The 18,062-nt window shown below is 35.8% G+C and overlaps 1 protein-coding gene and 1 pseudogene across 1 annotated transcript in view; one reads left to right on the plus strand and one right to left on the minus strand.

Moving 5' to 3' along the window:
- CD58 (CD58 molecule) overlaps window positions 1-18,062 on the plus strand; it is a 78,930-nt gene that overhangs the window by 44,118 nt on the left and 16,750 nt on the right. Inside the window, exon 3 of the mRNA XM_051992925.1 lies at window positions 5,664-5,981. Coding sequence (XP_051848885.1) covers window positions 5,664-5,981 — 318 coding nt within the window. The remainder of the gene's footprint in view (window positions 1-5,663; window positions 5,982-18,062) is intronic.
- Window positions 1,190-1,807, minus strand: LOC127559205 (dnaJ homolog subfamily A member 1-like; annotated as a pseudogene).

Below are 18,062 nucleotides of genomic sequence, written 5' to 3' on the forward strand. Positions count from 1 at the left end.
TGATTACCCACAGTGGCTAGTCCAAATTCTGCCCTGCCAGAAAATCATGGGAATTGGAAGGAAACCTTATTGTATTGTTTGAACCTAGGTTAGCCCTCTGTAGCTAGGAAACTGAGCTAAATCCAGAATTGAGTCATAAGATGAAGTTAATGTGGTTCAATTTACACAATTAACTACTTGCTATCCTCATGTTCTCAATTCCCTTATTTCTCAAATTTCATCATCTTGATTGGGGGAACTCTTTAGATTAATTCAAAAGTCTCCAGATCAAATCATATATTCATTCCTATTCCATTGAAAAATATTAAAACAAAAGGACAATCCCTGCATATTAATTAGATTAGCAGTACACGAGAGAGAGACAAAGCAAGGAAATTCCAATCTACTATTAAAAATATTTTGGTATAGAATGTGTGAGACATTCAGAATTGAATGGCTTTTAAAATTGCTATCTTGAAAAATCACTTAAGGTTAGCTACTTCTGAAATAAGCTACTTATCAAATCACATAATATATGCAAAATGTTTTGCAAAACTTAAAGCACACAAAAATGCTAAGTATAATTATTGTTGTTGTCTAACCTTCACTCCATATTCTTTGTTAGAACATTATCTGCATAAAAAAAGCTATTTCATTTTTTAGTACAAAATTTTAATGATAAAGCTTTATAATTAAAATTACCCTGGCATGGATTCTGTCAATATAAAGTTATTATAAAATAAAATAAAATATAAAAAAAAGCTTTATAATTATGAATTCTTGTGTACGTTTAGTTAGTCAGGAATCAAGCCTCAATCTAGGCTACTGCATACACACATGAGAAAAAAAAATGCTCAGAGGATTCTTTACCATAAAGAAAGAATTAATGATGTTAAATTATCTTTCATACTGAGTATTGTAAGTTGTTAAGTCATCATTATATATTATGGATTTTATTCACCAGCTTTTTCAAAAAAATCATTATTGTGTTGAATATTACAACAAAAATGATAGGTAGTAGTGAGTGTTAAAATGGTAGTGGTTCTTCATTTGTGCACTATTGCATTCAAAAATCAGCATTACAATGAAGATTATTTAATAGCCCCCAGTAAGAGGTTTGATGGGGAGCACCATCTCAGGGATGATACTCATATTCTTCTGAATTGTAATGGGGGCTAACTTGAGGTGGGTCAAAGGGTTTCAGTCTCTTCTATTTCCTTAGCTTATCTGATGAAAGCTATTTTCTGGGAAATTTATTTTAAATCTAACTATTAGGATCCCCTTTTCAGTAAATCTGGTAATAAAGTAACATGCTTTTATTCAGCACACATCGAATGTCTTTGATAATCTGACCAGGATGAGAAGTAATGACTATATTACTACAGTCAAGAGTTCTTCACGGTTTCTGAAAGCCACACAGTATTTCAGCTGACTGGATAGCCACACCCATGAAAAGGTTTTCATCTCATCATCTAAATATAGCATTGTCCTTCTGATGAAAAATAGTGAGAATATTTCTTGGCTAAAAGTCTGGTTCCTAGTCACCTTCATGATGGAATGTTATCTTCTAGATGCCTTTCATGCCCTGGGCAATATAAACTTCCAGGATCTTTTTCTTATGAACAATTTTGCTTCCATTACAATTTTTTCATTTGTCTTTGTGGTTGATTTCTTCACCCCATCCCACCCCATGTCCCAGGCATTCCATGGAAATTGATTGAATTTGCTGAACTATTCCAAGTCCTATCTGAAGAATTCTTTTTTTAAAAAAAATTCATTTTACTTTAATTTATGGAATAAAACAAGTTTGTTTTCAGCACAGTGCCATGGCGGAGTGAGGCAGCAGCCATGGTATGGCACATAAGTAGATTTTAAAGGGAAAATGGGATATGACTAAGATTTCTGACATGACATGGCAAAGTGAGACTGCTGGAGACCTCTACAGAGGATGGATCTCAGGGATTTGTCATAACTTGGATTTCAGACTGGATGACCTTCCCAGAGGGTGGGACCATGGAATGGAACTGATCTCTATTAGCACCTTCTTCCTGACTATCTCAGGGATTAATTTTTATCAATTCCTTAGCTAACCACACTTGATATTGAAGACTTCATCAATAGTATAATGAAAAAGGTTGCACATGAAACTGTAAATCTATTGTGCAAAGCTATTCTTTTTAAATATATAATACAATTATCTCATTCCAATTCCAGTTTCTCTTCACATTTATCATAATTTACATTCTTTTCTGCAGCCAGTTTTCTTGTCACACCATTAGGAGAATGCTTTTTTACCTCTCTTTTCCCTTTGCATTTTTCCACCTCCTCCAAAAAACATAGGAAAAATATCACTTGGAGAACCAAAGCTATCACCAGAACCACTCTCTTTGATGCCTTATTCTCCACCTTTGTCATAGAAATCTCTTTTTTCACTAGCATGCACTTCATAAACTTTCGAAATCCTTTTGTACTTTTCTCCTTCATTTGGATTCTTATCCTTATAGCTTATCTTGATATTTCAAGGTTAACTTCCAATGTGCCTATTTTAGTTTTTCCTAAGAAATATTGGGTTTTATCTTCAACACACTGTGGTGTGTGAAAGATGAAAGGAGAGTTTTTCTCAGCCATGTTCATAACACATGAGCGATATGTAAAGTTTTCTATTTGGGACACTAAAAGCTTAAGGAAGAGTTCCTACAAGGTTTCTTGGGCTCTCTTTAAAAATCATAACAAATTTCATTTGTAGATGTAGGCAAATAAATGGCTAATAGAGCTTTGATCAAAATCAGTAGTGCACTTAATCTGTATTACACACTCATAGTACATCTACACTTGAGTAAATTTACCCTACTTTGTCTATAGTACACATATTTGATCTACTTGCAATTTGTAAAGCAAGAGAGCCACCAGGATGGTGAGGGAGTTCAAGAATGGACCTGAAATCAGTTGAAGCAACTGGAAATGTTTCACCTGGCAAAGAGAAGACTTAAGGAGTAAGGGAGGACATCATAGTGATCTTCTTTAACTATTCAACTAGTTGTGGAAGAGGGATTTGATGTGGTTGGCTTGGCCCTAGAGGATAGACCAAAGAGCAATGAATAGAGTTTATGGCAGATTTTTAAAAAGTTCCAGGTTATTAATTGAGCTATTTAAAAGAGAAATAGGTTGCCCTAGGATATAGTGGTTTTTCTCATCACTGAAGGTCTTCAAGTGAAGACTAAATGTTCCAGAGTCAGGGATTTATACTGGAGAGGACATTCTTGATCTGATGCAAATAGAACCTAAACTACTTCTGATGATTTTTCAAGCTCTATGTCAGTGCCCACCTTCTTTTTTTTTTTAATAACTTTTTATTGATAGAACTCATGCCAGGGTAATTTTTTACAACATTGTCTCTTGCATTCAGTTCTGTTCCGATTTTTCCCCTCCCTCTCTCCACCCCCTCCCCCAGATGGCAAGCAGTCCTTTACATGTTGAATAGGTTACAGTATATCCTGGATACAATATATGTGTGCAGAACCGAACAGTTTTCTTGTTGCACAGGGAGAATTGAATTCAGAAGGTATAAATAATCCGGGAAGAAAAACAAAAATGCAAGCAGTTTATATTCATCTCCCAGTGTTCTTTCTTTGGGTGTAGCTGCTTCTGCTCATCTTTGATCAATTGAAACTGAATTAGCTCTCTTTATCAAAGAGAACCACTTCCATCAGAATATATCCTCAAACAGTATCATTGTTGAGGTATATAATGATCTCCTGGTTCTGCTCATTTCACTCAGCATCAGTTCATGTAAGTCTCTCCAAGCCTCTCTGTATTCATCCTGCTGGTCATTCCTTACAGAACAATAATATTCCATAATGTTCATATACCACAATTTACTCAACCATTCTCCAATTGATGGGCATCCATTCATTTTTCAGCTTCTAGCCACTACAAACAGGGCTGCCACAAACATTTTCAGTGCCCACCTTCCATGGGATAACTCTACAGATAGCTCTCTCGTCACCAGTTTTTTTACATCGAGATCTTTCAGATGTTCCTCATATGCTTCATGTCCATCTTGTTTGTCTTCTCTGGACAGTCTCTAATTTGCTCATTACCTTATTAAAATGTGACACTCAGAACTAAAACCAGTATTAGAGTTTTAATATATGACCAAGGTAGAAGTTATTCTGTCTATTCAGTCATTCTGGCTATCCTGACTCTCTTACTACTGCCCAAGATGGCAGTCACTGGAGCTGCCTGGAGCTTCCAATCTTATCAAAGGTCCAGACCTTTTTCACTGCTTTCTAGCTTTACTTTTTCTTCCACAAAATGCTTTTCAGCAATGCTTCTTTCCTATCTCTTTCTCCATTCCCACAAACTACTTTCTAGTTATGCTTCCTATCCTTCCCCCCACAGAAATTGCTTTCTAGCTATGTTTCCTTTCTCTCTCCCTCCCCAATCCCATTTATATTTGTGAAATTAGTTGTTTTTAACTTTATAAGATTTTATCTCTTTGATTATTAAATTTAATCTTATTATAGTAAGATCATCACAGCTTAGGGAGATTTCTTTTTTATGCTGATGCATATTAACTACCATGCCCACCTTGCATTATGAATGAATGTATGAAGCATTTTTTAAGCATTTTCTCTGTGTAAAGCACTAAGAAAACAGTTTTTTTCCAAAAAGTAAGATTGCCTCTGATCTCAAATAGCTCCCACATTAATTTAGGGAAGAAACATATGGAAGAAGGGCCAACTGCAGGATAGATGGAAAGGCCTGAGTGGTCCTTAGGGTAAAGGAATAGAGTGGGTGGTAAACTACCTTCTTCAATATAATTTCCAATAATAAAACCATATCTGTAAATTGAACTACTAAACAATGACAAGGATGTTGATGGTGAATACAGGCAGTTTCACTGGCTTTCCTGGACTCTGAACTGGGCTGAACACCTGTTGAGACTGACTTTCCTTGAAGTCCTTCCAATCCATCTTGAGGTGGAGAATAGTTTCTTCCATCAGACTCTGTTCAGAGATTCGGTTTCATGTAATTTTTGAGGAAAACTGGGAAAGCTGGAGCAGCTTCCTGGCTCCACTCTGCCATCTTGGCTCCACCCCCAGAATTCGTTCTTTCAGTTCTGATTACACTTGGGAGAAATTTCAGTTGACTATCTATTTTTAACACCCATTTTAAAAATTTATAATTTATTTACAAAATTTGAGTTCTGAATTCTCTTCCTCCATCCACTCTCTTCCTCACCCATTGAGAAAGCAAGCAATAAGATATTGATTATATATGTGAAAATATGTAAAACATTTCCATATTAGCCATTTAAAAAAAGAGTAAGAAAAATAAAGTTTAACATCCATTTTTGAAATCTGATGGTTCCTCTTTAAATTGAATAATGTGCCAAAAAGCAGGAAGCACTGACTTATTAGCATGTGCCAAAAATGCTACCTGGGATAATGTTTTCTGAGTTTGTCTCATTTTCTTCATAAGACTGGAAGCTGTTATAGGCAGGTGCTGTCTAATGCCTTCTGTTATCTTCACATAGTGAGCTTTCAGTTGGTGATGATGTTGGCTCTCTAGACTAGAAATCATTTTTGTTGGCTGGGAAGGAGGTGGTATCTCAAATGGGATGATTATATTATCAATGTGTTTATAGGATTTTATTCCATTTATCTCTTTTTGTTTTTCAGACTTCGGGAAGTGTGAGTCCATGAAGATATTTGGCTGCAAAAATGATAATGTTACACTTTCACCATTTCACCTAAACATAGAGAATTTAAATAACTGGATATTTAAGGATATTACCTGGAAGAAAGATAAAGATAAAGTAGCAGATTGGCAATTGGATGAAGAAGTTAAGTATTTTACACCCTTTACAAATAGGGCTACTTTAGACTTTAAATCTGGAAACCTTACCATCTCTAATTTAACAAGATCTGATGAAGGGGCATATAAAATAGAATCATTGAATCTTCCAGAAGGCGAGGCCGTGAATCTTTATGTTTTAGGTAAGTAGCACATTTATTTTATAGACTTGCTCTGAACTCTAGACTGTGAACCTTTGTGATTTTCCTGATGTGGGCCCTTTCTCTCTACCAAAGAAGATTGCCACATCCTTGTCTTTCAGCAATAAGTCTTTGTGAGCTGTTGTGGCCAAAAACTTTCATCTGCTGGTGATCTGTTTTGTGATAATCTGCCCACATCCATAGGGTGTCCTTAGCCAGTGCTCAATAGACTTCTATCTGATATAGTCAAATCAGCCAGAATGTGAAATTAGCTAGTAGAACCTTCAAGCCCCCAAGCCACTGTCATACCATACCACACCACAGTGAGATACTAAGATTCAGTGAAGGATAAATTTTATTTTGATATTGAAAAAGATACATTTCTCACTATTTTAAGAATTCTTTACGATGAATAATTATGGAAATGAGAAGGATTTGACAGTTACAAAACGCTTTGAGAGAATGGTTCCTTTTCTGGGAGTTTTCTGATCCATGGATTTAGGATGGGGTAGAGAAAGTATGTGTCCCCGTACTGCTTCCCTCATTGAGGGCAGAGATTGTTTCATGTTTGGTTTTGTATGTCTAGTGTTTGTTATGTGGTCGATGATTAAGTTGTTAGTCATTTTCTGTCATGTCTGACTCTTTATAACCCCATTTGGATTGGTTGGTTGGTTGGTTGGTTTTTGACAAAGATACTGGAGGGGTTGGCCATTTCCTTTCTTCAACTCATTTTACAGATGAAGAAACTGAGGCAAACAGGGTTAAGTAACTTGCCAGGGTCTCACAGCTAATAAATATCTGAGGTCAGATTTAATTTAGGAAGATGAGTCTTCCTAACTCCAACCCTGGCATTTCTATCCACTGCACCATCCAGCTGTAACAAAATAGATGGTTAGTAAGTGCTTACTGATCAATTCTTTGATTAAACTGATGTGGGTTGTGTAGATGTACTTATATCCTTGAGTGGACAAGAGAAAGGATCTTAAGATCATAGTGTAAATCTGGAAAGGGCAGCATAAGCCATCGTTTCAGTTGAGGAAACTGATTCAGGAGTTTGAAATCTCTTGTCCAACCATAATCACTATGCTAGAATTTTTGACAAACCATGGAAAGGGGAAAACGATGGCAGTGCTGACTGAGACCATACAAATTTATGTTACAAAATCTCAACTTCACTGCAGAAAGATAATCTTTTTATACTTCCCTAATCTGTTCAATATCCGCTCACAAGAGTGGCCACCCCAAACTTCTCCATCTCTTCCTAAGCTTCTCAGGGTACTATCTCATCCCATACTCTTAATTGCTTTAGTCTTCATCAAAAATAATAAGTCAATTCTCAATAACTCTTCCTTCTCTTTTTCTGTTCATCTCATATCATTCAGATTTCTTCCCCTACTATTTCCTTCTATGCCCCTATTTCATAGGTGACCTTTGTTCTTGTCAAGATGAAACTTTCTACATGTACTTTTTATCCCCTTCCATCCCAATTTCTTCAGTAGGTTGCCTCTCTGTCAGCCCCACTCATTTACTAATCTTCAATCTCCCTAGCTCCTGGCTCCTTCCTTTTCCTGTGAACATTCCCAGATCTCTTCCATCTTTAAAACAAATCTGTATTTGATCTTATGCTTCTGCTTGCTAACATACTATATTTTTCTTCCTTTCATGGTCAGACTTCTTGAGAAAGCTGTGCATTCTCAACATTTCCTCTTTGCTCTCTCTTTCTTTTGTAAGTCTAAAGTCTGGCCATCATCATTCAACCAAAACTTCTCTCTGAAGTTATGATGATGTTTTCATTGCCATATCTAAAGACATATCTTAAACCTCATCCTCCTTAACCTCTCTGGGACCTTTGACACTGTCAAACCCCGCTCTACTTCTAAATGCTCTAATTTCTATATTTTTATAACTCTGCTCTTTTACTGCTGCCCATGCTTGGAATGCTTTCTCTCCTTCTACTTCCTGGTTTCTTTGGTTTGCATCGAGGCTCAGCTCAAGTCCAGCCTTTTGAAGGAGCTTTTCCTTGTCTTTTCCTCTTTCTTCTCCCACTCCCCCTACTTCCATTTGAGATTACTTTTCATTTATACCATATATATATATAATAATAATAGCTAATATTTATGTAACATTCCTACATGCCAGTCACTGTGCTAGCATTTTATAGCTATCATGCCATTTGATCCTCCTAACAATCTAGGGAAATAATTGCTAATATTATCCTCATCTTATAATTGAGAAAACTTAGACAAACAAAGCTTAAGTGACTTTACTGGAGTAACATAGTAAGTCTCTGAGACTAGATTTGAAATCGACTCTAAGTCCAGATCTCTGTCCATTATACCACTAAGATGTTCCAACTTTACATGTTTTACATTTTCCCATTAGAACTTCTTGAGGTCCGAAACCATATTTTTGCCTTTCTTTGTATTCCAATACTTGGTCAAATGCCCGGCATAGAGTGAGAATATAAATTTCCTCATCACTAAATGAAGGGATTGGACCAAAACGCCTGTGCAATTACTTCCAGGTCTAAATTTGGGTTTCTAGGATTTTTGCCCACATCTTTATGTAAATCTGCAAATCCATTTAACATGTTGCAGCCCTTCCCTCTTAGACTATCCATTTGTTTTCTCTCCTTCTTTCTACATGACTGGCCTCATATTTACATATATAACTTATTCTTAAAAATACCATCTTTGTTACAGCCTACTTATACCCCCTCTGTCTCTTTCCATTGATCTCTGAGTCACTGGTAAGTTTAATTTTTCTGAGATCTTGATGTTCTGTACTTGGTTTCCTAGTAGCAGCCTTCAAGGAATATTAATGGTAAAAGGATGGATTTTCAGGACAGCTAGTCACATGGGGTTATGGGAAATGTGACAAAATTTCCTAAATGACATTCTAGTTTCAAGGAAGCTACATTCATTAAGACAATGAAGTAGTGTGGAAAGGTTGTTGGAGTTTAGAGATCCTGGATTTGAATCCTATCTCTTACATGTACTCCTATGAGCAAATCAGTTAACTTCTCCAAACCTCAATTTCCTCATCTGTAAAACAGAAGTAATAATAGTACCTACCTCCCAAAGCTATTCTGAGGCATATGAGATAACAATAGATGGAGTAAAGCATATTGTGAACCTTAAAGCATTATATAAATGTTAGCTGCTATTAGTTAAGAATTATCCATTTAGAACTGGAAAAGCTCTTAGAGGTTATCAGATCCAACTTTCCCATTTTATAGATAAGGAAAACGAGGCGTAGAGTTTAGTTGACTCTCAGAGTCACAGAGCCAGCAAAGAACTAAGGCAAGACCTATCTATGGGTCTTCTTGACTCCAAATTTGCTACTCCATCCACCAGGTCGCCTTACTTTTTGGTGGTCACATTTTTAGACATAACTATCCTATAAAACAGATAATTACAGAATCTCAGAGGGACTTCAGACACCAACAAGATAATCATACTGGAATGAGAAACCTTTCTCCTCTCTGAAATCTAAAAGTTCAAAGGGATTGCAGCGATTTAATTTCATCTCCTGCCCAGTAAAAAATTCCCCACTGTTGTCTTCCTGACAAGTAATCATCCATTCTCTGCTTGAATCTATGCAGTAATGGAAAAGTTCTTGCTCACTACATATTTTTCACTTTTTTTTTTTGCCTCATTTAAAAATTATTTTATATTTTATTTTTCTCCATTACATGTTAAAAGCAATTTTTAACATTTGTTTCATTTCTTCAAGATTTCCAAACATTTCTTATGATGAATTAAAACCTTTCTGTGGCTGTTATGTTCATATCAGGAATTCCTGTGAGCCTCCACATCAGAAGAACTGGTTTTTCTGGCCCTAAACCAATTTTTTTTTTACCCACTGAAGTTTTCATACTTTCTAAATCTATGTTTCTTGCTTTCAAATGGCTAGCAGCCTGAAGTCTGTGAAACTTGTCTCAGAAATAGTCTGTGCTCAGCCATGTCATGCTAGAGACATACTCCTCATTTGTTGGGACATCCTGGCTCTTCTCTGCAAATGGCTCATTGTAACAGGCCCTTAAGAGCAAAATGTAGAAGCCACTTCCCCCTTTTCCACATCCTGTTCTATGTTTCATCACACATAGAAATGGCTGATCAGCTAAAATCAGTGGTTTTCCTGGTGAGCTGGGAATTGGGGAAGATGAGCATATGGCAGATGGTGCTGGCTTTGGCAAAAGGCATTCCTCTCTGTATTTTTTACAAGCTCAGTTCCATGTCCAGATGTGTTATTCTCAATCAGACCACACTTAGGACTACTAAAAATGGACTTGGGGTTTATTGGCATTTCTTGGGTGTGGTTATTTCTTGTAAGTTAGATGTTTGGGGAAATGTATACTTCTAAGAAATGGGTGCAAGCTTTGCTTTTTCCTTTTAAAAAAATAATTCAAGTATTTTTTTTAGCTCTTGCTTATTTCTTCTAGGAATTGTAACTAACCTAATTGGAAAATATTTAATTTAACAAGAAAAAATATTTTGTGATGATGAACCAATGTTTCCAAATTAAAAGTAACCCTATAAAGCAGAACAAGCTAAAGAAAAGATAATCTCTGCCTCAATTAGGAATTCCAAAATCTCAGAGTAAGAAAGGACCAGAGGGGATGTTCAGTCCATTCAGTCAGTCAACAAGCATTTCTTAAGTGGTGACTATGTGCCAAGTTCTATGATAAATGCAAAAGAAAAGCAAAAAACAAAACGAAATGAAACAAAAAACAAACCCAACTCCTCCCCCTAAAACAGTTGGTTCTTCCCCAAAGGAGTTGACATTCAAAAGAATGAGAGAACATATAAATGTATAAAGAGAAGATGGGAGGGAATCTGGAAGGGAAAGGCAGTGGCAATTGAGGAGACAGTGGCAGGCCTTCTATCCAAACTAAGATTTGAATAGAAGTTTGACGAAAATGAAGGAAACTCAAAAAAAGAGAGGTAAGAGAATAGAGTATTGAAGGTGTGGGGATCCACCAGTGCAAAGGCACCCAGTTGGGACATGGTGTCCAGTAGTCCAGCCCAACCTTAATCAGAAGTCCCTCTACAATATACATCCCTTAGAAGAGATCATCCAGTTTCCATTTTAAGACCTTGGGAAATCTGGGGCAGCTAGATGGCACCATAGTGGATAGTCTGGTCTGCATTCAGGAAGCTTCATCTTTATGAGTTCAAATCTAGCCTCATCTGTTTACTAGGTATATGGCATTGGATAAATCACTTAACCCTGTTTGTCACATTTTTTTCTTCTATAAAATGAACTGGAGAAGGAAATGACGAACTACGCTAGTATCTTTGCCAAGAAAACTCCAAATTGGGTCATGAAGAGTCGGACATGACTAAATGGGAAACCAGCTTCTTTTTCAGGCAGCTCATTGTACTTTGGAATAGAAATACTGAGGAAGTTTCCTTCCAGAGAAACCACATCTTCCTCTCTGAAACTTCCACCCCTTGCTTCCAGTTCTGCCTTTTGTGGCCAAGCAGAATGTATCCCTCTTCTCATGACTCATGGCTGCTGAGTGTCCTAGTGGGTAGAGTGCTGGATCTGGAGATCAGAAGACCTGGGAAGTTTAAAGAGACTCTGATGGAGTGAAAAGAATCCTGGTTTTGGAGTCAGAGGCTCTGTATTCAAAGCCTTCCTCTGATCAATTACTCTGTGATTTGAGGCAAATCCCAACTTCTCTGGACCTTAGTTTCCTCGTCTGTAAACAATGCTATCCTTCCTCAGTTACTAATTTCCCCTGCCCTCTTTTTCCACTGAGAGTGTTCTTCTGCTAAGGCAAAGTAAGACAGATGGTTTTAGCATCTGAGGACCTGAGTTTTAATCCTGGCTCTGCCCCTTCCTATATGAGACTCAGAACAAGTCACTTATTTGTCAGAAAGGCAGAAGTGGACTTGATGACCTCCAAGATTCATCATAGACAACTAGATGGTACAAGAGATGAAACACTGGACTTGGACCTGGAAAAACCTGGATTCAAATCCCACAATTGAAATAGTGACTATTTAGGACATTTTATAGCCTCTCAGCTTAATTTCCGTACCTATAAAAATAGGAATGATAAGGGCAGCTAGGTAGTGCAGTGAATAGAGCACTAGCCTTAAAGTCAGGAGAACCTGAGCCAAATGTGGCCTTAGTCACTTAACACTTCCTAGCTGTGGGACCCTGGGCAAGTCACTTAATTCCAATTGCCTCAGCAAAAATAAATAAAGAATAAAAATAAATAAAATAGGAATGATAATATATGTGGTACGATACTCACAAAATTATTGTACAAATCAAATAAGATTATAGATATAGATATAAAAATACCATATTTATTTTAGTTATTACTAAAGCAGTATTTTAGGAAGTTAATTTGGAGCCAGCTCATGAAAGCTGATAGTTAAAATTTCCATCTGAGCATTTATATGCCTTAGAAAATTCTACAAATTAGGGGATGATTTATTGTTTTTTTTTTTTATTGTGTTGACTTAGATTGACAGAGAAAATGTTAATAATGCAGATTCAATTTAAAAGTGTATCATGTGCACATCCCTCTTCCCCCAATAGAGTCTGTTGTTAAGCTTTTTCCATCATACTTTTGAAATAGAAGCCAGTTGTTAAACACTTTCCATTATATAAAATATATGACAAGACAGTAGGTGAGAAATGGAAGTTTGAATTAGGGTGTTGCCATTGAAAGTGAGAAGGCTATAAGGAACATTAGGGATGGTGGAAATAGTGGCGAGGATGTCAAATGAAAAATGAAGAATAACAGCGAGTCATTAGTTTTGGCAATTAGAGGTCATTTTATAGTAACTTTTCTGTGAACATTTAAAGAAGAATGATATAGACAGAAATTGAATTTCTGAGATTTTAGGTATGAGTGAATTGATGGTTAAAAAGTGGAGGAACTAGCAGACATTTCAGAAATTCTAAATTTTCTGAAATCTGCAAGGGAAGAATTATTTGTTCGTTCTAGAATAAAGGAAACTGGAGTAATTTTGTAAATAGAAAGGAAGAAATCAATACAATAAAACTAAGAGATTGTTTACTAAGAATAAGAGCCCAATTAAACAAGATGACAAATGTGTAGGGAAGCCAGCTAGCACATTTTGGGGATTTCTTACAGCAGTTCAAAGTGATTCAGGAGTAAAGCAGAGAAAGTAAACAATGGGAGTGACTAAGGAGTATACTAGTAAATGTTTAACAATAAGCTTTCCAAAAATAACAAACAGCAACCTGTATGCAGCGTACACTTTTTATGTTTATTCTTTATCATTATTAACATTTTCTCTGATCTCTCTTCTAAAGTCTAGGTAATCAACAAAAGAACAAATCAAGCCTTCATCTGTAGCATTTGCTGATTCTTGAAGTACAAATACTCTTGTCTACAATTGGTTCTGGCTCCAGTCCACTACTTGGCAGTGGGTGACTCAGAACTGAGAGTCACCCAAGTGGAAAGGAGGGGAGAGCTTTTAGATAAGGGATTTCAGGATAGTGGACAGTTCGCTCCTAAAGTCGTTAACTCCAGAGTCAAAACTATAGAAGGAAGTGCTTAGAATGAGATGCTAGATGTGGATAACAAAGATATGGCATTATAGAGAAGCGAGAGGCAAGATACTAGGATTGCGATACTAAATTTGTCACTCTGGCTATGTGGCCTTTCATTTAAACATTCAGAAAATCAAGACAGAGTAGTGTTGGGAAATCTGAAAGAGGAAAGGGTATTAAAAAAGAAGGAAGGAAATAAAGACATCTGCTGTTGTGGCTCTTTGTCCTTCATCCTTGAAGAGGACTATGACATCAGGGAGATGATTCCATGACATGCAAGTGAATTGGACTGAAGTGAGGGAGGCTGTGTCAGGTCACCTGCCTCACTTTTCCCTCCAGAGGCATTTGAGTCCAAGGACCAAATGTAGACCAGAACACTGGGGATGGCCCAGAATGAAATGGGAGATCTTGGCCTTTTTAAGCTAAGGTCTTTTTTGAGGGAGGATGTACCCATTCAGTGATTAAGGTTAGGTAGCAATGAAGGCAAAGAATCTCCTCTTTTACCTAGTCCAAAAAAAAAAAATCCAAATAAATGAATGAATTTGGGAGAGGAAAACTCTGGGTTTTGGGTCAAAGCAGAAAAGATTGCTATTTAAATTCAATCTGAGTCAATAAGCACCTACTATGAGCTAGGCACTGTGCAAAGTGCTTTATAAAATCTCATTTGATCCTCACAATAGTCCTGGGATGTGGGTCCCATTTTCCAGATAAGGAAACTGAGGCAGACAAAGAAATTGAGATCACCAAAGTCACATAACTTGTTAGTGTCTGGGGCTAGATTCACATATCATCCCATATAAAACCAAAGTGTGGGACTAGTTGAACTTTGAGTTCTAACAGTCTGTTAAACTAGAGAGGGATTTGAAGGAACAGAGATTGTTCTAGCAGTGGTTCTCAAAGTATGGTCTAGAGAATCTTGGGGATCTCTGAAACCCTTTTAGAGGGTCTACAAATTCAAAAATAGTTTTTATTTCCAATATGGTAAATGTCTATAAATATAACCCAGATAAACAAAAACGCTTTGGAGAGATCCTCAATAATTTTTAATAGGATAAAGATACTGAAAACAAAAGTTTGAGAACCACTGTGCTAAGGTAACAAAACAGGTTTAGCAAGAGCAGAGCAGGAAAGAGAGATCAATCACCTGCGGATAATAAAGGAAGAGTTAGGAGGCTCTTTTTTCACTTGATTGCAGTGCTTAAAGGACTTCCCAGGGTGAGAAATCCTGTACTTCAGAGAAATGCTAACTCTGGTATTGTTTTTCCTTCCAACTGTACTAAAGAATTGTTCATGCAAGTGAGATGAACTACTTTGCCCTCAATCTGAATTGCAGTAATACCTTTTTAATAGATTAATTCAGGCATTTCTTTGAGAGTTATGCATATAACTCTGTTCTTAATGAGCAATGGATTGCATTAATTAATTATGAACACTTATGAATAGGTTAATTATTTCATCTTTTAGTCATGAAGTCGGTCTATTTCCTTTCCAGGTAGACCATGAGGCAGGCAGTGGTTAAGTTTGTCTTCCTGGAGGATTAAGGTGTGTCTCTGAAAGAATGAATCATAGGAGAGCTAGAGCAATCTGAAAATCCAGAATTGGGAGAAGAGAATCTGGAACTCTGCAATTATATTTGCATATCTTAATAAGTTATCTGGCATCAGTAAGTGTAATGAGACTCAGAAAAGATTGTGCCAGTATTTGGGCTATCAGTCTTCGTGTTGGCATGTTTAATAACAATAATAAAAGCAATAATAAGAGCTGACATTTTTATTGTACTCTAAAATTAGCAAAAATCTTTTCGCGTATTTCTATTTGATCCTCACAACAACTCCATGCTGGTATTATACCCATTGATAAGAGAGCTGAGGCAGGCAGAAGTTAAATGACTTCCCCAGGAATATACAACCTGTAAGTGTCAGAGGCAAGATTTAAACTCCTCTTCCTGTCTCCAAGCCCAGTACTCTATCCACTGAATTACCCCTTAAAAACCTAAATTATAATATAATATGCAGGTAATATTGTATTAGATTCTGCATAATACAATGAGATTTTGATGGATACTGATTTCAGTATTCCCTTTAAATTTAAACACACATACCCATTCATCCTGTGCTACATTTTTTCTGATCCCAATGAGAAAATTCAATTCATGGCTTTTTCTTTAATAGAGATGCCTTGGGCACTAAAAAGTGCAGAGGCAGGCTGTTACCCAAATTTTCCTAAGGGAGGCTGTTTATTTATTTATTTATTTAACCACCATACTATGCTGATACTGATAGTCGTTGTACAAGTCCTCCTACGTATCTCCTCCATGATGGGGACCAACCAACATGCTGAAGGCCTTCCTCTAGATAGCTTGACATGCTAATTACCAATGAAACAGAGATGCTATCCTTTGCCCCATAAATAGAAAGTAATGCTCTTTAAAAAAAAAAAAAAAGGTGTTTTTGATGTATTTTTTAAAATATTACTTCATTTCCTCCAGTGTCCCTCCCTTTCCCAGAGAACTATCTCATATTTTTAAAAAGGAAGCATTTTTTAAAAGACAAAAAACAAAAACAAAAACAAAAAAAAAGTCAAAGCAACCAATCAATACACTAAAAGCCTGCAGAAAAGTCTGCCATGTGGACTTCACCTCTGAAAGAGTGGGTTGGAGTGGCTCCTCACAGATCTTTTTTCTTTCAAGCCACGCTTATTCTTTATAATTTTGCAACATTCACTTTTTATTTTTGTGTGTATGGTTCTTACTGTTTTCATTGCTGAAGCTGTGTATATTGTTTTTATTAAACAATGAAATAAAATAATTTTAAATTAAATACTAACAAACAACCCATATTTGAGTAAAGGACATTTATTAGTTATTTGCTATGTGTTTTGCTTACTTATCTCTGTATCAGTTCTTGTAGTTCTTGTTATGCTTTTCTGTATTCATCATTTCTTAGGGTATCATAATAATTCATTATATTCACGTACCACAGTTTGTTTATCCTTTTCCCAATTGACAGGGGTCTATTTTGTTTCCAATTCTTAGCTGCCACAAAAAAAGTGCTGCTATAAATATTTTGAAGTGTATGGGAACTTTCTCTTCTCAGCTGCTTTATTGGGGTATATTGCCAGGAAGGAAATGTCTGGGTCAAAGGATATGTACAATTCAGTAATTTTATTTACGTAATCAAATGGAGAAGTTATGTTCTTAATTTGTTTTTATTTCATAGACCCCTTTGGCATGTTAGTGAAACCCATAGATCACTTCTTGGAATAATGAGTTTACATGCAAAAAATAAAACATGGAATTAAAAAGGGAAAATCATATATAGTTGAAATAGTTGAAAATTAAAAAAAAAAAAAAAAAAAACAAGTTTATGAGGGCCACTAGGTAACATAGTGGATGGAGCACAGGACTTGAGTTTAGATTTATCTTCAATCACTTACTAGTTGTGTGATTCTGGACAAATCACTTAACCCTAATTGCCTTACTCTACTCTCTCCCTTGCTTTCTCCCCTCTGCCTCCAACCAAAACAAAACAAGTTCCTGGAGGCCATGAACCTTCTCTTTATATGTTGAACTGTCTACTCCACAATTCTCCCAACAGAACGTAGATTCTTTTTATTTTGAGCAAAAGCTTTATTAAATCGATAAGTTTATTATCCTGCTAACACAAGAAACCCATCTAAAATAATTAAATGTTTCACAAGTTTTAACTTTACTTTCAAACTGACTGAATTAGTTTGAAGCAAAGAAATTTTAATTATACTCAATCATGTGAATTTCCTTTTTTTTTTGCTTTTGAAGATTCATAAAAATAACTTCACTCTTGCAGAGTTCATAAATTGCACTTGTATAATTTGTTATATTTATTGTTTTAAAAGTTGCTGATGTTATTCTTTTGTACAATCTGAGAACGATTTGTATCAAATATTTTTAAGAATAGAAAATACTAAATTAGGGTATTTGATTCAGTTCAATGCTTACATATACCAGTTATATATCTTGAGACAGCTAAAAAACACTAGATTAAGCTTTCAAAAAAATTAGCATGGACTAACTGATTTATTTTCAAGTTCTTTTTTTTTTTTTTGACAGTTTGAATTTCTGGCAATGAAAATACTGTTTCATTATTAAAGATCTGAGATTTAAATCAATGAAACATAGGAACCATCATTACACAATTGTTCTAATTAACTCACTTCATCTTTCACATGTTGTCTTTTTCTTTAGCAGCAGGTATTTAAATAAAAGCTTAAGACATCTGTAGATCCAGATTTCAAGGGGGAAATTTACCTTTTACGCTTTCTTGATAGTTCTTTGCTTTAACTGTGAAAATCTGTAAGAATTCATATGTTTTTGTAATGGGATCTGAAAACAATACTTTTCTTGTAACACATATACAATCTTAGTAAATTTTCTGTATATGTACTGCATAGACTGATGTTATAAAGCTGGAAAATATCATAAGCTGCAGATAAAACTCAATACAAATTAAACTGGCCAGGGAAAACATGTTTAAAGCATTATTAGATACAAATGCAACTTTTATG

Source organism: Antechinus flavipes, chromosome 4 (genome assembly GCF_016432865.1).
Source record: "Antechinus flavipes isolate AdamAnt ecotype Samford, QLD, Australia chromosome 4, AdamAnt_v2, whole genome shotgun sequence".
Lineage (NCBI taxonomy): Eukaryota > Metazoa > Chordata > Mammalia > Dasyuromorphia > Dasyuridae > Antechinus > Antechinus flavipes.